At 38.6% G+C, this 23,828-nt stretch overlaps 1 protein-coding gene across 3 annotated transcripts in view; it reads left to right on the top strand.

The window, feature by feature from the left end:
- BBOF1 (basal body orientation factor 1) overlaps positions 1-23,828 on the top strand; it is a 53,590-nt gene that overhangs the window by 11,050 nt on the left and 18,712 nt on the right. For 2 of the 3 annotated variants that reach the window (XM_039232332.1, XM_039232331.1), the window contains exons 3-11: positions 984-1,049; positions 2,350-2,493; positions 9,107-9,187; positions 12,370-12,440; positions 13,208-13,352; positions 14,697-15,190; positions 17,886-17,987; positions 22,455-22,529; positions 22,700-22,814. In XM_039232332.1, coding sequence (XP_039088263.1) covers positions 984-1,049; positions 2,350-2,493; positions 9,107-9,187; positions 12,370-12,440; positions 13,208-13,352; positions 14,697-15,190; positions 17,886-17,987; positions 22,455-22,529; positions 22,700-22,802 — 1,281 coding nt within the window. In that variant the 3' untranslated portion in view covers positions 22,803-22,814. Of the gene's footprint in view, positions 1-983; positions 1,050-2,349; positions 2,494-9,106; positions 9,188-12,369; positions 12,441-13,207; positions 13,353-14,696; positions 15,191-17,885; positions 17,988-22,454; positions 22,530-22,699; positions 23,113-23,828 lie in introns of those variants that run through there. The other variant, XM_039232330.1, reaches the window with a different exon arrangement.

The following is a 23,828-nucleotide window of genomic DNA, read 5'->3' on the forward strand; positions in this document are numbered from 1 at the left end:
AAAACTTTCAAACTCTTTCTATGAAGCCAGCATTACCTCGATTCCAAAACCAAAGACTAAAAAGGAGAACTATAAACCAATTTCCCTGATGAACGTGGATGCAAAAATCTTCAACAAGATATTAGCCAAACAGATCCAACAATACATTGAAAAAATTATTCACCACAACCAAGTGGGATTTATACCTGGGATACAGGGCTGGTTCAATATCCACAAGACAATGTGATTCATCACATCAATAAAAGGACAAGAACCACATGATCCTCTCAATAGATGCAGAGAAAGCATTTGACAAAATACAGCATCCTTTCTTGATAAAAACCTTCAAGAAAGTAGAGATAGAAGGATCATACCTCGAGATCATAAAAGCCGTATGTGAAAGACCCCATGCTAATATCATCCTCAATGGGGAAAAACTGAGAGCTTTCCCCCTCAGGTCAGGAACAAGACAGAGATGTCCACACTTGCCGCTGTTATTCAATATACCTACTACAACATGGATGAACTTCAAGGGCATTATGCTAAGTGAAATAAGCCAGCCACAAGAGAACGAACTACATGATTCTACTCATACAAAGTATCTGAAGCAGTCAAAAGCCAAAAGGGCAGGGGGATAGGTAGGAGAAGAAAGTAGTGTTTTATGATACAGAGTTTTAGTTTTGCAAGATGAAAAAATTCTAGAGATCTGTTGCACAATGATGTGAATTTATGCAACACTACTGAGCTGTATACTTAAAAATGGTTCAGATGGTAAATATGTGGTTTTTACCACAATAAAAAAAAATAGTTACCCAGGCAATTCTGATGACAGCTAGGTTTTGGAAACTGGCAATAGCAAGTTAAGGGCATGGAACTATGCCCCCTTTTCTTTCCACCGTATCTACCTCTCCAACCCTATTGGTTTTAATATCATGTGAAAACTAGGCTGCTTAAATACAGAGCGATGTTTTTTACCTTTCTGATGGTATTTCCAACTTCTACAGATTGAAAAACTGAAACAGCAATTGAACGAAACAAAGGAAAAAGCCAAAGAGGAGAAGGAAAAATTGGTGAGTATCTAGGTACTAATACTTTTACTTACTGGATGGTCAGGTTTCTGGCAGACTCAGATATTTAAGACACAATAAGAGTAAGTGAATATGTCCTATCAGCAGCTCTGTGACCTTAAAGCTCACACGCTTGATTGTGCGGAAGCTCAAAAATAAAACTGGTTTTGTAGAAAAATGATCTGGTAGTAGTGGTGCTACTGAGTTTGTCCTTTCAAAGGCTTTTCAGTGGACAGAGGTAGGAAATACAAATTCATATGCAGCAGTACAGGGTTTTTACTTGATCTGAGTCTCTCTCTCACCAGAAATTCTGGTTCATAATGATATCAGTATAATTGAGTAATTGCTTCAAACCTCAATGCATCAACAGTCACAAAATAACTAATACCAACATAGATTAGTGGAAACAGTTTAAGATTTTAGGGGGCACTTCCCCCCTTAGGATATATACCAATAGGGATCTATGATCAAATTACATTACCATTTGAAATAATTTATTTCTGTGCGATTATGCCACCACCTCAAGAACACATTTTGCTTTTGATTTTTAGGAGTTGCTTTTTAAAATTATGTAATTATGTAAAATTATGTAATTTATCTAAAATTATGTAAGTTTAAAGTTATGTAATTATATAATTATGTAAAATATTTATGTGGCTCCAAAGTCAAGTCAATCATGTTATATTTTGAGAAATCGAACTATCCATGTCTTCACAATATACCAGAGTATATTGTCAAAACTGATTTTTGTCAACATGATAGGTGAGAAAGGGTATTTCAACTTGTATTTCTCTCATTATGAGCTAGATTGAGCATTTTCTTTAGTTTGAGGATAATTTGCATTTCTTTTTATAACTCATTCACTTTTTAAATTGTTATTGGCCCTTTTTTCCTCTTCTTCCTCCTCCCTCTTCCTTCTTCATTTTCCCCCACCTTCTCCTTCTCTCTTGATTTATTAAAGATACTGGCCCTTCCTTTATCTCTTAGCTTACTAATTTTAATTTAATATTAGGGCTGTTACTTGTCTTTCTTACAAAGATTTGTTTAGTCTTATCATACCTCTTTTTAATAATTAGCCTGCATTTTCTAGATAAGATCAGCTCATTCTAGAATTTTTTTCTTATTCAAGGCACTTGGTATCTTCCAACAAAAAGTAAAGCTCTATGCAAAAATAAAAAGGGAACATTTCTTCAAAGAAGATAGACAAATGGCCTAAGGTTTCAAGGGAATACAACTTTGTGGGACTTCCATTCTTTTTCCTAACTCATCTACCTGTTTTGTTTTGTTTTGTTTTTGCATATAGGAACAAAAGTATACTGTGCAAATAAATGAGCTGGAGGGAGAGTTCCACCAAAAAGCCAAAGAAATTGGCATGATTCAGACAGAGCTGAAAACAATAAAACAATTCCAGAAGAGAAAAATCCAAGTGGAGAAAGAATTAGACGATGTAAGTTTCTTTCTTTCTTTAAAAATAAGAGGTTAGAGGGGCACTTGGGTGGCTCAGTCGGTTAAGTGTCCGACTTCGGCTCAGGTCACGATCTCACAGTTTGTGGGTTCGAGCCTCGTGTCGGGCTCTGCTGACAGCCTCGGAGCCTGGAGCCTGCTTCAGATTTTGTGTCTCCCTTTCCCTCTGACCCTCCCCTGCTCACACCGTCTCTCCCTCTCTCTCAGAAATAAATAAAACATTAAAAAAATTTTTTTTTAAGTAAGAGGTTAGGGGGCACCTGGGTGGTTTAATCACTTAAGCATATGACTTTTGATTTTGGCTCAGGTCATGATCTCATGGCTTTGTGGGTTTGAGCCCCACATGGGTCTCTGTGCTAGCAGTGAGGGGCCTGCTTGGGATTTTCTCTCTCCTCTCTGTCTCTTCCCCACTCATGCTTTCTCTGTCTGTTTTAAGTAAATAAAAACTTAAAAAAAGGAGATTAGAATTAACTACAAGCATACTTCAGAGATATTGGTTTCAGAGTGCCACAATAAAGTAAATTTCACAATACTACACTTTGTTTTTTATTTTTAAGCAGTCTCCTTGCCCAACATGGGGCTTGAACTCACAATTCTGAGACTGAGAGTCCTATGTTCTACTGACTGAGCCAGCCAGGCGCCCCTCACAATACTAATGTGTGCAAAAGCCTTCATAGACATTTAGTCCTGTGAGATGGTAAAGGACTCCCTTTGACATTTTAGAGATTATTTGAGAGAAAGTAGAAGACCTCATGAGTGTCGCACTGGGTGCAAAAAAGTCTTGGTTAGACTTTTCTAAGCATTGATTTCTTTGTAACTTCTCCAAATTTTAACCAACAAACTTCCTGCTTTAATCAGTAAATCTTTGGAATGACTTCAATAAGAAACAAACTACAGTTCTTGGAAAACATTAGAGGCAAACAAAGTAGCAAAGTCCTAAAGAAAAATATGTTTAGACTGATGAATGATAGTTTTAGAACATTTTATCAGGTTCTCTGGGTAGGGGTAGGTGGAGCAAGGAAAACTGTACTTTCAGAAATTTTCTCTGACCTTGCTATGCTTTTTCTCTTTCCGTTCCCTCAGCTCAGAATATAGTTTTATTGCATTAAATGGCACAGATGAGTGCTGGGCATAGTAGCAGAAATCAGCTTTGTGACTTTGGGCAAGTTACTTAACCTCTCTATACCTTGATTTCCTGATCTGTAAAATGAGGATAGTTAGAGTTCGTCATAGACCCCTAGCAATGTTGTAAAGATTAAATGAGTTCATATATTTAAAGTGCTTAAAATAGCATTATGTCATATATGTGACAATTATATTTACATTGGCATGTAGCGCTCTGCAAACAGAAGTCCTGATTTGTAGCACTTGCTGGTTTCCTTGGTATCAATACTTTTATTATGGCCAATTTCAAGCTACCAACACCCTAACAGCATGCTAGCAAAATTCCTGGTGTGAGCCTGCTCCAATGTTCAATTAGATACTGCTATTAGTAGTAGTAATAGTAGTAGTAGTACCACCTAGGATAACCATATTTCATATAGTGGAGGGGCTGAAAGTTGGTGTTCTGAAGTCGGACTGCTGGAGTATAACTACTGTTTTCACTACTTGGGTATCTTGTTAAGTTTCCTCATCTAAAACATGGAGCTGGGAATAATAGTATCAACTTTAAAGGGTCATTGTGAAGACTAAATGAACTCATCTGTTTTAAATACCACTGTGTGGCAAATACTACCTGCTGTTGTTGATCCTGCTGCTAGTATTACTACTGTTAAAATTATGCTTATAGTGTTATTAACTTATCTAGTGTTATTTAACACTTATCTAGTGTTATTTAAGGCCCTTCCACTATCCCTTTTAGTGCCTCTCATTCTCGGTCATGGTATTCTCCAAGCATGCAATACCTCTCAAGAGCTCCTTGGGCTCCCAGAACCCTATTTAGCAAGAACAAGATTTGATGGAAAATCAAAGTTCCTGCATCCTGTTTCTGTTTACATCTCAATTAACTGCCAAATTGAAAGGGTGTATGAGAAATGGATGTCAGAAAAGATAATGTAGTGGTTGAAATCAGGGACTTCATGTCCTGGCTCTGCAGCTGGTAGCTGTCTGGACTTGGATAGTCTGTTAACTTCTCTAAATATCAGATTCTTCATTTGTAAAATGTGGCTATGATATCACCTGCCTCCTCTTAGAGATGTGTGGATTAAAGAATGTAATGTGTGTAAAATACTTAGCACATTCACTCCTACTAATAATCTCCAGTAAGAGGAGTAACATAGTAATTGTTGATGTTTACTTGTTATGATTACATTGCTTTAAAATGTGCCTCCCAGGCACCCCTCCAAGTACCAACTAACATGCTGTCAAGTTGGGACTAGTAATTACTGGGAGGCCTCAGCATCTTCCCACATGGGCCTTACGATGACAGTATCCAAAGTGAATAATCCTGAGGAAAGCCAGACTGAAGCTATCCCTTTATTGACTTAGCCTTGGAAATTTTACAGCATTACTTCTGTCATACTCTATTAGTTAGAAGTGAATCCCTAACTCTGGCCCACATTCTAATGATGGAGAATTGGGTTCCATCGTTTGAAGGGAGGACCATCAAAGAAGTTGTGAATGTATTTTAAAATCAACACATCACCACACCAAAGTATGCACCAATACGGAAATGTTCTGATCACCTCCCTGAAGAATCTTCTTTAGTATTTCTCTGTTGTAAATCCAGTATTGTCCAGATACCTTAGTGTGAAAGGCAAGACCCAACACCTACTTTGAAACATTATTTTCTCCTCTTACTTCCTCATGCAACCCCCTTTAATCCACCTCAACTGGATATTTACTCATCCCTGAAGTCTTTTCTGCCATATTTTTTAAAGTTTATTTTTATTTATTTTGAGAGAGACAGTAATCGAGCGAATGGTAGAGGGGCAGAGAGAGAGAGGGAGAGAGGGGAGAGAGGGAGAGAGAGAGAGAAAGAGAGAGAAAGAGAGAGAGAATCCCAAGCAGGCTCCACTTTGTTAGCACAGAGTGCAATGTGGGGCTCAATCTCCCAAACCATGAGATCATGACCTGAGCTGAAATCAGGAATTGAATGCTTAATGGACTGAACCACCCAGGCACCCGCTTTCTGCCATTTTTACATAGTTCACACTGTTTTCTTCTATTCAGAATATATTCCCAATAGATTTCTGTCTATTAAAATTTTACCTATTCTCCAAAAACTCAGCTCAAATTAATATTCTCTGTAAGGCTGTTCCCCAGAGCCATGTTTAAAAGTAATAATTTCAGGGGCACCTGGATGGCTCAGTTGGTTAAGGTCTGATTTCAGCTTAGGTCATGATCGCGCAGCTTGTGGGTTCGAGCCCTGCGTCAGGCTCTGTACTAACAGCTCAGAGCCTGGAACCTGCTTCATATTCTGTGTCTCCCTCTCTCTCTGCCCCTCCCCCGCTCATGCTCTGTTTCTTTCTGTCTCAAAAATAAAAAGCTATAAAACAATTAAAAAAAATGTTTTTACTGGGGCGCCTGGGTGGCTTAGTCGGTTAAGCGTCCGACTTTCGCTTAGGTCATGATCTCGCGGTTCGTGTGTTCGAGCCCCGCGTCGAGCTGTGTGCTGACTGCCAGCTCAGAGCCTGGAACCTGTTTCAGTCTGTGACTCCCTCTCTCTCTGACCCTCTCCTGCTCACGCTGTCTCTCTCTCTCTCCTAGAAATAAATAAAAATATTTAATAAAAAAAATGTTTTTACTACAAAAAAGAAATGGTAATTATGTAACAATATGGATGTGTTAGCTTATTGTTTATTTATTATTTATACCATGTTATATGTTATACCATTTTATATGTCAATATGTCTCATAAAACTGGAAAAAAAAGATTGTTAGCAAAAAAGTAATACTTTTCTTTGTGTGTTTTCATAGCATTTTTTATCTCTTTTATACCACTTAGCCCATTTACCTTGACATATTTGCCTTATCTACCCTGCTAGATTACAAATTCTTTGAGGCATGAACATCATTGTTCCTTTGTATTCATCAAAATACAAGATAACACAGTAAAGCTCAATAAATCTTTGTTAAATGCTGAGTAGGTATTTTCATTAAAAATGTAATTTAATATTGGGGCACCTGGGTGGTACAGTTGGTTAAGCGTCTGACTCCTGGTTTTGGCTCAGGTCATGATCTCACAGTCTGTCAGTTCAAGCCCCATGTCAGGCTCCGTGCTGACAGTGTGGAGCCTGCTTGGGATTCTTTCTCTCAGCCCCTCTCTGGCTTATGCTCTCTCTCAAAATAAATAAACTTTAAAAATGTAATTGAAGGAATATCAAGTTTTCTAATAACTAGATGGGAGGAATCTTTTTATAATGTATGTGTATATTAAATCATTGCAATATATACTCTAAATACTTTACAGTTAATAATTCCTCAAAAAGACGTAACATTTTCTAGAAGGAAAAATTTTAATATGAAAATACTGAAGATTGAATCAGTTTAAGATCGGTAACATTTTAGGAACTCCCACAATGGCTATCTTGAGTGTAGGTATACAATCTGAATCAAAATGAATTAATTAGTACATAGTCTAGAGGTATGATTTTTTTTTTTTTAAGAACAATATTGCCACCTAATGGAGAAATAGAGTTCGGATTTCTCAAAAGGGTCATGGACCAGGAAAACTTAAAATTCAAAAGCAAAAGATACTGGCTTATGCAAAATATTAAGGTGGTTCTCTGGAATCCCAAATACGGAAGATTTAAGGCAGGTATAGAGGCCCGTGAACTTAAAAGGGGAAGTGTATAGATAAAGGAAGAAAATTAATTATACTGTGTATATGGAATTCACTATACAAATTAAAAGAGGCTAAGTAACAAAATATTTTTCTACATCTGTAATTAGTGTTTAGGATAACTTCTTTGAGGTAGAATTTGTAGGTTAAAGAACAAACTTTTAACATTTTTTGATAGGGGCCACCTGGGTGGCTCAGTTAAGTTTGGACTCTTGAGTTTGTACCAAATTGGACCCCATGTCTGCCCTGGGTCAGGCCTCATGCTGAGCAGAGCCTGCTTGGGATTCTCTCTCTCACTTTTCTTTCCCCCTCTACTGCTCATGTGCTCGTTCTTGCTCTCTCTCTGTCTCAAAATAAATAAGCTTAAAAAAAGATAATTTTTTTTTTGAGAGAGAGAGCAAAGCAGGGGAGGATCATAGAGAGTGGGGTGCAGCAGATCCAAAGTGGGCTCTGTGCTGGCAGCAGACAGCCTGATGCGGGGCTCCAACTCAAGAAGTCCGAGATCATGACTTGAGCCAGTCAGTCACTTACTTAACAAACTGAGCCACCCAGGTGCCCCAGAAATAAAGGTTTTTGATAGGCATTACCTAATTATCTTTAGAAAGATTTGTTAATTTATGGACTTTGAAAGGTCCATCTTCCCACACACTAAGGTGATAGACATTTCTATAAACTTGTTTATTGACATTAATTTTCAAATGATATAAGAAGCGATTTTTTAAAAAAATGTATGAAAAATACAGAAAGGAGAACATCTGAAAGAGATTATATAAAATGGAGATTTAATACATGTAGGATAGAGATCACAGGAAAATTATTAAGTATAAGGGAGGACAATAGTAGATGCTTGAATAACTAGCCTGTATATTAAATGGTTACCATTCTAGTTAGGTACTTTACATGAGTTGTTATTTAATCCGTGCCACACCCTAGGTTTCGTGGAAATCTGAGACTTAGAGACGCAGTTTGTCCTGAGTCAAACAGCTGGCAAGTGAGAAAGATCTGTCTCATGGGAAACTCTTCTCTACTGCCTTTTTTATGGCATGAAGATTATGCTTTTTTCAGCCTGACTGCTTACTGCTTACTTAAATTAGCTTACTTTTCTTTGCCTAGAAGAGCTTTATGTCCTTTTTATTCCATGTATACATGTTTTTAGGACAGAAGGCTCCATCTGTGGGAATCATAGGGGGAGATGTATTTTAGATTAATACTAGGAAGAATTTTCTAGAAATGGGAACTATGAAAGTCTAGTCTAATGAATTAATGAGATTTGAATTAGTGATACTTCTGTCTCTAGATATTTTTCTCATAGAAAGAATCCTATATTTAGTGGGAGATTGTATAGTGTGACTTTTAAGGTCCCTTTCAATTCTAAAATATTATTTTTTTAAGTTTATTTAATCTCTACACCCATCATGGGGCTTGAACTCATGACCCTGAGATCAAGAGTCACACACACACTCCTCCAACTGAGCCAGCCAGGTGCCCCAATTCTAAAATATTATGATTTTACGAGTCTACATGTTTAAATGAAGATATTTGGAAAATGTGATTATGAGAACAACTTGTCTGTTCTGGGAACTGTTGTTCATGAACAGCTTTTTAGAAACTCAATACTGATCTTGTAAGTGTATAGAAGATTGGTGGAAAGTACAGTACTCACGGGCAGGGACGTGGAATTTTTCTGTGTGTTCAGGATTAAGAAATAATGTATAACAGAAAATGTTTTTTTATTGAGAATTTTCCAGGAATGTGCCTCCATCACCCCCATTTCCTACTGATCTTTTTTTTTCTTTTGTTATTGTAATTACAGCTGAAGGAGAATTTAAGGACCATGGAGCGGAAACATCAGGAGACTCTTAGAAGACTGGAGGGCAGGTTTTTTGAAGAAAAGGTACAACACTTTAGACTTAAGAAATATTTTGTTTTTAAAAAGAAGAAATATTTTGTTTACTAAAACAATATATCTATATGCATTCTGAGACATGTCAACCTTTCTTTTGGCATCTTATTAGAGGATTGTTTATCAAATCACAGCAGATTTTTAAAAATAGGGAAAACGAAACCTGTTCTAGATATCTCAGTGTCTAGTCTTCTTTTCCCCCTCACAGTTAGAGAGTCTTGAAATCCTAAAGAGGGATTGTTATCTTACTAAGGGTTCAGGACACAGCCCCTTCAGCTTGGTGTTCCCCTAGTGGAAGGAAGGTTGCATGTGGCACATTACAAAGGGGGATGGGATGGGAGAGGTCACTCTGGTACACGTGAAGCTCTTTCCTTAGTCAAGCCAAGCTAAGCTAAGGGTGCTAATGAAAGGGGGCTCAAAAATGTTCCTTAGCACATCACAAACTTCCGCATTACTCTGTGCCTCTCACATTAATTCTCCAAATTGAGGGAAGTGCGCTGGAACACTTCTCTTCTTCATAAGCTTTTCAGAGGACCCATGGTTTTTCTTTAAGTCTTCTAAATTTTCCTTTAACTTTTCATTCTTAGGGAAGAATTGAACAGATTTCTTTTAGAAACTGGTAGGGATGTAGGAAGTTGAGGGTGGGGTAAAAATGTACTCATATCAGGTTTAGATTAAAAAAAAAAAAAAAGCTTTAAAAAGTGGCTCTAGGGGAGCCTCCTAGCTCAGAGCTCTCCTAGCTCAGAGCCTGGAGCCTGCTTCAGATTCTGTGCCTGCCTCTCTCTCTGACCCTCCCCTGCTCATGCTGTCTCTTTCTTTCTCTCAGAAATAAATAAAACATTAAAAAAAAAAAGTGGCTCTAGATTTCCAGTTTATGTATTAAATAACCTAGGAATGGGGCAGGAACAGCATCTTGATGCTTTCCTTCTGATGTATTTCCTGGCACTGTAGGAATGAAAGTCCTCAGGAATGGGCTGCTCTCAAGTGCCCTTTTTCCTCTCACTCACCCCTACACTTGTTCTCTCCTCTGCTAAGCATAGCAGCTCTACACACACAGAGTGCTTTGTCAGTTTACAGAATACCTGACTGACCGTGCTTATATAAACAGGATTTTTACGTCTGGAAGTAGGTGGCTGCTGGCCTTTCCTTCATAGTTGCAAGATGGTTAATGCAGTTCTAAGATTCGTCTGTGTTTAAGGGAGGAAGAATGATGTCTCCAGCTGTATGTCCCTTTTTTAAAATCTGGAAACCATAAAAGCTCTCCCAGAAGCTCTTAGCAGATTTCTTCCTACATCTATCTCATTGGCCAGAACCATGTTATATTGGATCCTGGGAAAGTGAGTGTGTTTTTTTCTAGACACTAGTGGAAGCTGAGAAGGAAAAGGGAGGATGGGAATGAATGTTGGGAAGGCCAGCCACAGCAGTAGCTGTTTCACCATATTAGGTGTAAACTTCATGGTTGGGTACAAACTCCAGTGCTGGTTTGAACCCCAGTGCTGCTGGTTTATGGCAAATGGCTTTCCAGTAAGCCCTGTTTATTCATCTCTTACTGTAGTATGCTCCACCTGGACATCCCTCAAGTTATTGGTGCTTTGTTTCCCTATTTTATCCTTTCTGTTCCTTGAACCACCAAGCCCTTTCCCAATGACATATTTTTGTACTTGGGGTTCCTTTCTAGAATGTTCTCCCTCCAGCTCTGGCTCTTCTCATTCTTCAGAGCTCAAGTGTCATTTTCTCAGAAATTGATTCCTTAAACCCCAGTCTAACATAATCTCCCCCCAGTTACTATCTTTCTCATTACTCTGTTTATTACATTCACAGCATTCATCACAGTCTGTTAATTCTCTTATTTGTTTGCTTGTTAGGGAGGTTGTATAGCATCACATTGCCTGTGATGGATAGGAATCTCCGCTCTGCTCCTTACTCATTATCTGACTTTGGGCAAGTTACTAACCTCTCTCGAGACTTGTTTCCTCAGTCCTTGTTCTTGGTGATAATAATGTCTAATTTTTAGGGTCATTGTGAGAGGTAAATAATACATGTAAAGCTCTTAGAACCATGCCTGGCACATGGTAAATGATCAATGCACTTTAATTATTACTATTGTTTGGATCTCACCTAGAATACAAGGTCCAACAGAACAGGGACTTTATCTGTTTTTTTCACCACAGAATCTCCAGCATCTAAAAAATCTGGTACTGAGGCATGTGGGTGGCTCAGTTGGTTGGGCATCTGACTTTGGCTCAGGTCATGATCTCACGGTTCGTGGGTTTGAGCCCTGCATCAGGCTCTGTGCTGACAGCTAGCTCAGAGCCCGGAGCCTGCTTCAGATTCTGTATCTCCCTCTCTCTCTGACCCTCCCCTGCTGTCTCTGTCTCTCAGAAATAAATAAAACATTGAAAAATTAAAAATAAATAATGTGGTACAATATCAATACTGAATAGGGGTTTGTTGGATTAATTAATGACTCTTACCACATTGTATTTAGCAGAAATTTATCCAAGATCCAATTTCCAATACTGATGTGGATTTTTTTTTCTATTTATATGTCATGTTGCTTTTTTTTTTTTTTAATGTTTTTATTTATTTCTAGGAGAGAGAGAGAGACAGCGTGAGCAGGGGAGGGTCAGGGAGAGAGGGAGTCACAGACTGAAACAGGCTCCAGGCTCTGAGCTGGCAGTCAGCACAGAGCCCGACGCGGGGCTCGAACCCACGAACCGCGAGATCATGACCTAAGCGAAAGTCGGACGCTTAACCGACTAAGCCACCCAGGCGCCCCTTCATGTTGCTTCTTTAATGGGGAGAACAGAAGGTACCCTGAGGTTCCTGTGTTAACACTACTCTCTTTGCTAGCTATTCCACCAGCACTTGGAGTTCTTCACACTAAGTCATGTGGACGGGAGTATTTTGTTTGACATTATAAAATAAATACTTCACTTTTTGATGTCTAAATTTGTTAGAAATATAACTCTATTAAGAGAGCCTAGGGGTACTTGGGTGGCTCAGTTGGTTAAGCATCTAACTCTTGATTTTGGCTCTGGTCATGACCTCACATTTGAGCCCCATGTTGGGCTCTGCCCTGACAGCGTGAGGCCTGTCCTTTCTGTCTCTTGCCTACTGCCCTCCAAAATAAATAAATAAACTTAAAAAAAAAAGCCTGTTTTCTTTTTTAGCATCGACTAGAACAAGAAGCTGAAAAGAAGATAATAATGCTGGCAGAGAGAGCTCACCATGAAGCTATTGCGTAAGAGATTGCTGCCTCTTTTTTTTCTCATAGCCTCTCTTATCTCTTTGCTAGTCTATTTTGTTCTCATCGTATTGTCTTCCTCCTTCTTTCCTGGTTTGCTTTCTTAAAATTTTCTTGTTTACTTTCCCTTATTATCTCTTTCTCTTTGTGTCCCTGCCACTTTTCCATCTACCCTTTCTGTAACAAGGTAGTATGGAGGAAATAACCCTGGCTTTGAAGTTAGACGTTGGTTCTCAGCATGTATACTAACATGGCTGTTGGAAAATTTCCTAACGGAATTAAATTTCTTCATCTAAAAATGGGGTTAATCATAGCAACTATATAGAATTGTTATGAGGAATGTTAGTGAACGTAGCACTTAATTGTGTTGTGTTAATAAATAAATTTCCAAGTCTCAGTGGTTTCGTTCTTGCTCACTTAATAATCCAGTATGAATCAGATAGCTCTACTTGAGTGGTGATTCAGGAACTGGGGCTGCTTCTATCTTGGATTTCTTCAATGTAATCATATGGACAGGAAAGAGTATGGGAAACTCCTATCTGCTTTTAACTGCCTTGGGCTGGAAGTAACACATAACTTTTCACTTTCCATTGGTAAAAACTTAGCCACAGAGCCCGGAGTACCTAACTTTTGAGTACCTACCATAAACTAAATAAGTGGTGGTCATTATTTTTAATGTTGGGTGATAAGGCAGTCATTGTTCTAGTTTGGTAATATCTAAAACTTATGCTTGTGTTTTGGGATCATATATCTATCTATTTCAGGCAATTGAACAATGCTGGAAGATCTGTTTTTAAAGAGAATGTTTATCTCCAGAAAGCTCTTGCACACCACCTGAAGGAAGCTGATGCTCTACAAAAAAAATCCCAGAAGTTGCAAGAGACTCAAACTTTGCTTTTACACCAGAAGGTTCCCACTCCATTTGGACTTTCTGTTTGTTATTTGTTTGTTTATTTGTTTAAGGATTGGGTTGGTAAATATGAAGAATTGAGTATAATAATGATAACTTAGGACATTGGACCATTTTTCTTCTGTCTGGATGGTGTACCTTTCTTATTTGAAAGGATTAATTATGAGAATGACATAAGAAGTATTTGACTTGGGATGCCTCAGTAGCTCAGTCAGTTGAGCGTCAGACTCCTGATTTCAGCTCAGGTCATAATCTCACAGTTTGTGGGTTCAAGCCCCCAGGCTGTGTGCTGATAGCATGGAGGCTGTTTGGGATTCTCTGTGTCCCTCTCTCTCTCTGCCCCTCCCTGAGCAGGTGCTCTCTCTCTCTCTCTTTCTCTCTCTCTCAAAAATAAACAAACAAACAAACAAGCATAAAAAAAGAAGTATTAGACTTGGCTTTATAAAGAATATATCAGAAACATAAATATAAATCCTACACTCTACTACCTTAGAATACTCATTTTACTCGGTTTATAGTTGGTCCCCAATCACTTACAAATAGGTTCAGCTATAAAAGCCCTGACAACAATGACTTTGCTATGTAAGGGCTTATTCTCTCCCCTAAATGGGATCTGGAGGTTAGCAACCCAGAGCTGGAATGGTAGGGCCAGAGTCAACAGAGACTCCCGTTTCCTTAACTCTGCTGTGCAACGTATGGCTTATATCCCCAAAGTCACTTCATGGCCCAAAGCAGCTGCTAGATCTCTTACATTACTCAGAAAGCAGGAAGAAAGAAGGACAAGGAGGAAAAAAGTATGCCTCTCCCTTTCGAGGTCTTCCTGGAAGTCCAGCACACACTCCTACTTCTTACATTTCATTGACCAGAACTTAGTTACATAGCTTGGCTGAACTGCGGGGGAGACTGGGAATTTTCAATTGGGCTTCTTACCTTCCTGAAAATAATTGGAGTTTTATTACTAAGGAGGAAAGGGAAAATGGAAAAGGGATAGGCCACTAGCCTATAGGCTAGAATAGGCAACATTTTCCAGTATATAGTTGTTAAATTAATGTCTTAATATATAATCTTATTGATTTTGAAACTACCCGTTTCAATAATATAAAACATTTAAACTACTGGAATTTTAGAAGAAGGAAAGTTTCTTAATTAGCAAAATTAGTGGCCTCCACAAGTCCAGAGAAGAACCCTGAGATATTTTTTCTCTCGGTACACAAAATAGCAAATATCATCATCTCAACCTGGTATCAAATGTAGTCTCATGAAGTAATGGAAATTAATGAGGAACTTTTAAGTTTTGAAATTGATTAAAGAAAATCTCTCCCCTCTCTCATCTTTGTTTTTAGGAAATCAACGATCTGTTGGTTAAGGAAAAGATAATGCAGCTTACCCAGCAGAGGTTACAAATCCAAACTCTTCAGAAGAAGGTGGTAAGCTTGGAGACTGCCCTGAGTTGTATGACCAGAGAGTTTGAGGCTGAAGTTTTAAAACTGCAGCAACAGGCAATGATAGAGAACCAAGCAGGTCAGGTTGAAATTGACAAGCTGCAACAAGTTCTCCAGATGAAGGACAGGGAAATGAATCGAGTGAAGAAGCTGGCGAAGAACATACTGGATGAGAGAACAGAAGTGGAAAGGTTCTTTTTAGATGCTCTACACCAAGTGAAGCAACAGATCCTATTTGGCAGGAAGTGTTACAAACAGTTAGCACAAGCTGCTTTCAACGTTAAAATGAGAGCAGCATGTGCAGGAAGGATAGAATATCCCCAAATCCGAACGTTCGATGGCAAAGAGCACAGCACCAATAGCGTGGCTCAAGAATTTACGGAGGCTGAGAAATGGTACTAATTAAGGCTTTCATATTTTATCCTTTGGGTAGCTATTTTTGTGCCCTTTACAGAAATAAGATCTCTGAGAAGTTCAGTTAGGTAATATCTAAGTATTGAAGAGATGACTCACTAAGTTGCCTGAAGAGGACTGTCTTAACTGTCTTTACAACCCCTGTGCTTACTTAGCACAGTGTGTGGGGCTTAGTCGGTATTCTTAGTAGATTTCCTTTGTTCGTGGTGGACACTTGTTAAAGAGACTAGATCATTTGTTCCATAGAATGTCATTGTAGTATCTTTTAACATGTTGCTTTATTTTCTTTTCTGTAAATTCATTATAAAGGTGTGATCAGATTCAGGTTAAACATTTTTGATAAGCATACTTTCACAAATATTTTGTAACATTCCTTTTACTGAGATGAACTTCATAGATAATAACATCTCACTAAACATATAACTTAAGAAATCAATATAACAGTGCTTGTAATAATTTTCTGTTCTGTGGGTTGGAGGACATCCAAGAGTGGGACCCCATCATTGTATTAGCCAAAAGTCCTTCCAAGTTTCCAAAACACATTCTAGAGATCCACTGCCACCATAATGAATGTAGCAGGATGCTTGAGATAGTCGCAGCCTTTATACAATGAATGTTTCCTGTTAGCATTTTTGTCTGTCAGTGCACTCTTACTCCTATGAACCATAAATTATAGGGCATTTTAAAGATTATTCTGGGGGCGCCTGGGTGGCTTAGTCGGTTAAGCGTCCGACTTTGGCTTAGGTCATGATCTCGCGGTTTGTGGGTTCGAGCCCCGCGTCGGGCTCTGTGCTGACTGCCAGCTCAGAGCCTGGAGCCTGTTTCAGTCTGTGACTCCTTCTCTCTCTGACCCTCCCCTGCTCACACTGTCTCTCTCTCTCTCTCTCCTAGAAATAAATAAAAATATTAAAAAAAAATTCTTTAAAGATTATTCTGAAAAAAAAGTTTTATATCCAGTGCAGTTAGGTTCTTCAAAGGCCTTAGCTTGAGAAACTTAAAAGGACTCCCTACTACTATGTATACTGAACACCTTATAAACAGCGCTTCCAAATGTGTTTTCTGATTTATCTTTTTTTAAAATTTTTTAAATGTTTTATTTATTTCTAGGAGCAAGAGAGAGAGACAGCATGAGCGGGGGAGGGTCAGAGAGAGAGGGAGTCACAGACTCCGAAACAGTCTCCAGGCTCTGAGCTGGCAGTCAGCACAGAGCCCGACACGGGGCTTGAACCCACGAACCGCGAGATCATGACCTAAGCGAAAGTTGGATGCTTAACCGACTAAGCCACCCAGGCGCCCCTGATTTATTTTTAATGGACTAATTAGTAGTTTCTTTTAAATTATATATCTGTTGGGAAGGTTGGACATGGTCAGTGGCTTCTGAAAGATAAGAGTGTTCTTCAAAAATGCCCATACTGTAATTTTTTTTACCCTTTTGCCATATTTATTTCTACTGCCAAGAGTGTCACTGTAATTTCCTCTTTATAAAAAAAATTTTATTTGAGAGAGAGAGAGAGAGAGCAAGCGAGTAGGGGAGAGGAGCAGATGGAGAGAGAGAATCTTAAGCAAGCTCCATGCTTAGCACAGAGCCTGATGTGGGGCTTGATCACACAACCCTGGGATCATGACCTGAGCTGAAATCCAGAGCTGGATGCTCAACCAACTGAGTCACCCAGGTGCCACATCCTCTTTTTTATTGAATACATCAAGCAAGTTGAGTCCCTAGCATACATAAGGCAGTTTCTTTTACATTTTTTGTCTACAAAGTGATATTTCAGAGGGAGGTATATAAAATGATTCTCCATAGTTATTGAAGAAACTGGACTCTTCTTCTTCTGCCCTCTGTGGGACACTTTTGCTACTGAACAACTTCTCACCTTAACCTTAGTGTTCTATCACCTGGACCAGCAGGGCAGAAATGGTGATTAAAATATTAGATCATCTGCTTAAGAGATGGACAATTGAAGAGAAGGACAATAGAAGTCTATGGTGATCATAAAGCAAAACCTAAAGTTTTAAGGAAAACTAACCCAATTGATGTATATGCAAAAACATTTCTTACATTGTGCAACATCAGTACTCTCTACAGTGTTGGCCAGCTTTCATAATTAGTAAATAGACTACAGATCCTCTGGGAAAGTTATAGCATAGCTAAAGACCTGCCTGGAAAGCTTAGCTGCCGTTTTATTTGGAGGTAGGAAAATAGACTAGATAAGTTACGTGTTATTTTCTAAATGTACCTCTTGTCACTCCGTTTTCATAGCAAAATATCTTATACAAAAAGAAATGTTAAAAGGAATTGATCAATAATCTCACCTCGTAAACAACCAGTTTGTGTTGTATTGTTCCTTTTCTCTTTGTATGTGAATGCATGTTATATTACATCTTTCTATTTTGCGTATTTGCTTAATGTTTGAGCACACATTTTTTTGGTTGTAGTTTTTCTTATTTTTATCTTAATGACTACATAGCATTTCAGAATGGTTAGCATATTGATATCCTCTACAACTCTGTGATTTTGTAATGGACACAGTTTGCTTTGTAGTCATTACATTTGGAAACCTCATAATAGTTATGGTTTGGAAATTTTCTTTTCTCATATTTATATAGGTTAAAAAAAGAGAGATGCTTACTTTGGCCATATTTTTCCTTTTCCTTTTTTCTTTTGAAATTCTTCAGGATGGATATTCAGGGAAATGTGGATATTGGAGATTTGACCTGGGAGCAAAAGGAGAAAGTCTTGAGATTGCTCTTTGCAAAAATGAATGGTGTTGTTTCCAGGTAACTCCCTATTTCTGCAGTGAAATACCAAGGTGTTATCAAACCTAGAAACCATATAGGAAGAATGAACAACTTCTCACTTAAAATTAAAGGAATGGGAAAGGATCAGAAAATGTAAAAGGGTCGTGCTGTTTGGCACATGTCACTCCCAGAGATGAAGGATGGGAGATGAATGAATGAGCACGAAAATGAGAGATGAATTAGTATTAAAGGGGGGAGAAAAGAGACTAATCTTAGATGTTTAAGGTAATACTTGCTAAGAAGGTACAGCATTGTTCAGCTGAATGAGTGGTCAGTGAAGAGAAGCATAACAATTACGAAGATTTTATTGGTAAAGATTTTATTGGTTTGCAAAGATAAGTAAGTGATTTTTACGCTGTTTATTAATTTAGAGACTCTCCAAATACCAAGAAAAAGAGCTAGAAAGGAAAACAGAAATCCACAGATACTCCAAATCATTATTTTTAATGATTCGTTTCACTCTCTTTCTTCACTCTACTTTATCAGGGACTATACCCCTGGTACTGAACTATAGTGTGGCTAAAATAAATCAACCTCTTATTAATTGCTTGTTGCATGCTTGTTACTATGTTAGGCACTATGGGCATTCGCAGGAATTAAGAGACGTTGCCTTTGATATTACAGTTTCTAATCTAGTTGCCCAAAAAAAAGCAAACATAGCAAAGAAAAGTCAGGTGGCACAATAGAGTATCATTGGAGTTCAGACAGTATGTCAGTAGGGAAGACTTCAGTGAAGAAGACTAAAACAGTGTGAGTCTGCAGGGTGCCTTGTAAGAGAGTGGAATTGTAGAGTGGGAAGGGTACATCAGGCAAGGGGCTTAGTAGACAGCATAAGCAGAAGCCCAGAAGTAGTAAGAGAGGTGGGGTATTTGGGGAACATTGAGGAAAACTTCATGGCTTCAGGAAAATTGGTGGTACTGGGAGTATTTAATAATTAAAAATAAGGTCAGGGCACCTGGGTGGCTCAGTCAGTTAAGTGTCCAATTTTAGCTCAGGTCAGGATCTCGCAGTTCATGAATTTGAGCCCCATGTCAGGCTCCCTGCTGACAGTGCAGAGCCTAGACCCTGCTTTGGATTCTGTGTCTCCCTCTCTTTCTCCCCCTTCCCTGCTCGTGCTCTATCTCTCTCTGTCTCAAAAATAAACATTAAAAAAAAAAAATTAAAGGGGCTCCTGGGTGGCTCAGTCGGTTAAGCATCTGACTTTGGCTCAGGTCATGATCTCGCAGTTTGTAGGTTCAAGCCCCGCATCAGGCTCTGTGCTGACAGCTCTTTCTGTCTTTCTCTCTCTCAAAAATAAATAAATGTTAAAAAATGTATTAAAGGGGCACATAGGTGGCCCAGTAAGTTAAGTGTCTGACTTCGGCCCAGGTCATGGATCTCATGGCTTGTGAATTTAAGGCCTGCATTGGGCTCTGTGCTGACAGCTCGGAGCCTGGAGCCTGCTTTGGATTCTGTGTCTCCCTCTCTGCCCCTCCCCTACTCATGCACGCCTTCTCTCTCTCTCTCTCTCTAATATAAATAAACATTAAAAAAGAAATTCAAAAAAAGAAGCTTGGCTCTATAGATTAAATTATAATGAGTCTCAAAAGCCATGCTGAGAAAACTAATCGTATGTCACTGTTCTAAAATAGTATAACATACTTTCCTTTTCTGCCTTGAAGGAATACAAGAGCAATAAGTCCTACTCTCATACTGTTTCACTGAAAGTGTTCATAAGCCACTGTTTCCAGAGCTGACCTTAACATAATGCAGTGACACATACACATAGGATGGACTGCAAGACAAAAGTAGAGTTGGGAACCAGCAGAAGCTGCCACTGTGCTACTCTAGTTGTATGGCGGGGGGGAGGGGTGTATGGGCAGGAGTAGAAAAGGGGAGAAACTGAGGCACTTAGGAAAGAGAGACAGGACTTAGTGATAAAAGGCAAAAGGAATAAAACAAAGCGTAAATGTTTAAGGTGTTTAGCTTAGAAATACACGACTGGTAGTATGAAAGGCAAATGAAAAACCTGGAAAGCCAATGTGAAGGAAATGTTTAAATTTTATTTAATCCATCCATTAATTCATGTAGCGTATACATATGGAATGCCTACTATTTATTGAGGATTGAGCAAATAAAGACATCATTCCTAATCTCAGGGAGTTCATGGTCTATGTGGGAAGAAAAACATTATTCAAATTGTCACACAAATATTAAAGGACAGCTATGAGATTGGCCCAAAGAAGTGGCATATAGTTGTAAGAGAGCCTAAATTAAGGGAATCTGACCCAACTGAGGTCAGGAAAGTTTCTAAGGAAATAAAAGCTTGAGCTGACCTCTAAAACGTATATAAGGAACAGAGGGTAGAGAAAAAAACATTCTGGGCAGAGAAAGAGGAAGAAGTGCCTACAGTGTCGAGTTGGAGATGATGGCAATACATTGAAATGAAAAACACCAAGGCATTTGTAAGTAGGGATTGGAGTACAGGTGTTTAGGGAAGGAGATTTGAGCATGTTTAGTGAAAATCAGTAGTTGAGTATAGGAGGGTGGATGAAGGTAGAAGAGTAAAGGGCCGAGGCTAGAAATAACCACAGCAATGAACAGGAGGACAAGAGGAAAGCCAAATGAGAAGAGTTGAAAGAATTTTAGGCTAAATGGAAGATGGAGAACTTTGAAATGGTCTTTTGTCTCTGGAAGCCTTCCAAAGAGTCTTATTTTTTTGTTTTCTTTTCATTTAGAGGTGGAGGTAGAATCCAGACTATAGGTACAGAATGTCTGTCTCATTGTGAGTTGGCTTTTCTGTACTCCAAGAAACAACCTGAATTCTAGGTCTCAAGTTCCATACTATGTTGTTTTCAATACTGGAGAAACAAAGAAATTTGAGTGAAATCTTTTTCACCAAATCAATGAACTTAAATCTAGCTGCAATGGAATGATGTCCAAGCCTGTTAGAATCTCATGTCAGAGCTGGTTGAAGGGAAAAGATGGGAATAGAATAGTGAAATGTGTGGTGAAGATGAGATTAAATGAGAAAGCTCAAACCAGACTGGGGAAAGATTAGATGATAAATTGTCTACCAAGGCAAGGAGAGCAGTTAGGAAGTTCATAGGAGTTCAGTTGATTGTATGATTGTGAATCTAACAATATAATCTTGTGATTGAACAAAGTCAAGTAGTATAACCAATCAATTGCACTCTCTAGTGCATTAGCAACCACTCTGGCTATAACTCAGGTACTAGTATCAAGAAGTGCATTTTTAAAAATGTTTATTTTGAGAGAGAGTGAGACAGTACGTGTGTCAGCACATGAATGCAGGAGAGGGGCAGAGAGGAGGGAGGGAGAGAATCCTGAGTAATCTTCACATTCAGCGTGGAGCCCAATGTGGGGCTCAATCTCATGACCATGAGATCACAACCTGAGCTGATATCAAGAGCTGGATGCTTAACCAACTGACCCACCCCCAAATACATTTTTCTCATGCATTGTTATTAGACTATATAATACAGTCATATTTTGAATGGGTTTATTCTGCTTTCATATGTACCTAATTGAGGACAAGTTTTAGGAGTGGAATATGTGTCTATACCTGCTGGCAAATCAACCTACTATGCTTTTTTTTTTTTAAGATTTTATTTTTATGTAATCTCTATACCCACCGTGGGGCTCAAACTTACAACCCTGAGATCAAGAATTACATGCTCTACCAGTTGAACCAGACAGTCACCCCCCTACTGTCCTTTTTATAATCCTATTAAGTTCACTTTCCATTAGAATTGTCAATCAGTGATATGATTATTTCCTGTTCTTAAACCAAACTTTCCAAAGTATGAGGAGAAATTTTCATATTGGATCCATTTGGTAAGTTTTCTAAGTTCTGAGCTTCTTTTTGTGGTAAGGGAATTTTGCTGGCCATGTTTTTGGTTAGTAATCTGCTTCAATTTTTTTTTTTTATAGTTTTTTTTTTTATTTTTGAGACAGAGAGAGACAGAGCATGAGTGGGGGAGGGGCAGAGAGAGAGGCAGACACAAAATCTGAAATAGGCTCCACGCTCTGAGCTATCAGCACAGAGCCCGATGCAGGGCTTGAACCCATGACCATGAGATCATGACCTGAGCCAAAGTCGGACGCCTAACTGACTGAGCCACCCAGGCACTCCTTGTTCAGTCTTAATCATCACCATTAATAGCTGTTGGAGGAATATCATCATCATGATTATCAGTTAAGCACTGACTCTTGATCTTGGTATTGACTCAGGTCATGATTTCACAGTTGGTGGGATTAAGCCCTGAGTTGGCCTCTGCACTCTAAGCATGGAGCCTGTTTGGAATTCTCTCTCTCTCTTTCTGCCCCTCCCCTGTTCATGCACATGTGCGCATGCTCTCTTTCTCTCTCAAACTTAAGAAAAAAACAGTTGAAATATGGGACAAGAGGAGACACTGCCTCATTATTAACTTTTATCTACCACAGGAAATATAGCCAGAGCTCTGGGCCTTCAGTTCCAGAGTATGTTGTTGCCGATGATGGAGAAACAGAGGAATTTGGGTAAGAGCTGTCTTGACAAGGTAATGAATGTGAATCTGATCACAGTGGTTGTGGTGGACATTTTATATGTGCTGGAACTGAGTGGGAGTTATATGACAAGTCTATTGTTCTGAACCAAGTTCCATGTACATGTGGTTGCTGACAGGTCTGCCATTTTGTCATTATTGCAGGGATGATAGTAAGCTTCAAGATCAAACCTTCATCACTCAGCAAGTACCAATCTCAGACTCTCCTGGTGAAGTGATGATACCCAATATTCAGAAAGAATCATAAGAGTCGGACGTAGTAAGGAGTCTATAATCTAACCAAACAATACAGATAGTAACTGCTACCTTTCCCCCATGGAACTTCTTGCTAAGTCATAGATGCTTTTCTCTACTAGCCAAGAGCTCTCAGGGATCAGTGAAAAGAGTAATAGCACATGTATAATAGGTCTACGCTATGGCAGGCATATGAAACTTAATGTAAATGCACATTTGTGCTTCTTTTAGTAAATGTGGAAAACCTATAAATTGTCTTGTGAAGTATAAAGGCTAGCTAAAATATGTACTATATTTTATATAAGAATAAACACAATGACCACATAACTATTGGCTTTGAACAGAATTGGGAAGTCTGAATCCTACAAACTAGGGACAAAGGAATTATTTAGGAAGACATTATTAAAAAACAAAAAGCCAAGGGTGCCTGGGTGGCTCAGTTGGTTAAATGTCTGACTCTTGATTTTGGTTCAGGTCAAAATTCATGGTTCATGAGTTTGAGCCCCTCATCTGGCTCTGTGCCAGCAGTGCAGAGCCTGGTTGGGATTCTCTGTCTCTCTCTCTCTGCTCCTCCTCACTTGCACTCTCTCTCAAAAATAAATAAACATTTAAAAACAAAACAAAAAAGCCAGATTTTCTTTTTAAGAGCTTTTTATTTATAATTTGTTATTCATAATCGATTAGTACAACACAGGATCTGAGAAATTTCAAATGAGGCCACACAGAATTTTTAAGTGCTACTAGCATGAATATAACTGAATACTTTTTTCCATATAAGAAACAAGAAACTCTTCTAAGTAGCAAGTAGCTACACAAATGAGTTGATTCCAATTAGGAGCAACACAATTCTGATGAGTCAGTATTTTTAAAGAAGTGATTTCCTTTAAATATAAGGAAAACAGGAATCTCTGGGATTATATTTAATTCCACTTGGAATTCAGACAATATGAGCTTTCATTCAACCCGGCCTGTAGTTGTTGGATTGGATTAAGTAATACTATTAGTTGCCAGCTGTGATAAGTAGAAATAAAACAAAAGG

Source organism: Hyaena hyaena, unplaced genomic scaffold, assembly GCF_003009895.1.
Source record: "Hyaena hyaena isolate Hyena2069 unplaced genomic scaffold, ASM300989v1 scaffold_65, whole genome shotgun sequence".
Lineage (NCBI taxonomy): Eukaryota > Metazoa > Chordata > Mammalia > Carnivora > Hyaenidae > Hyaena > Hyaena hyaena.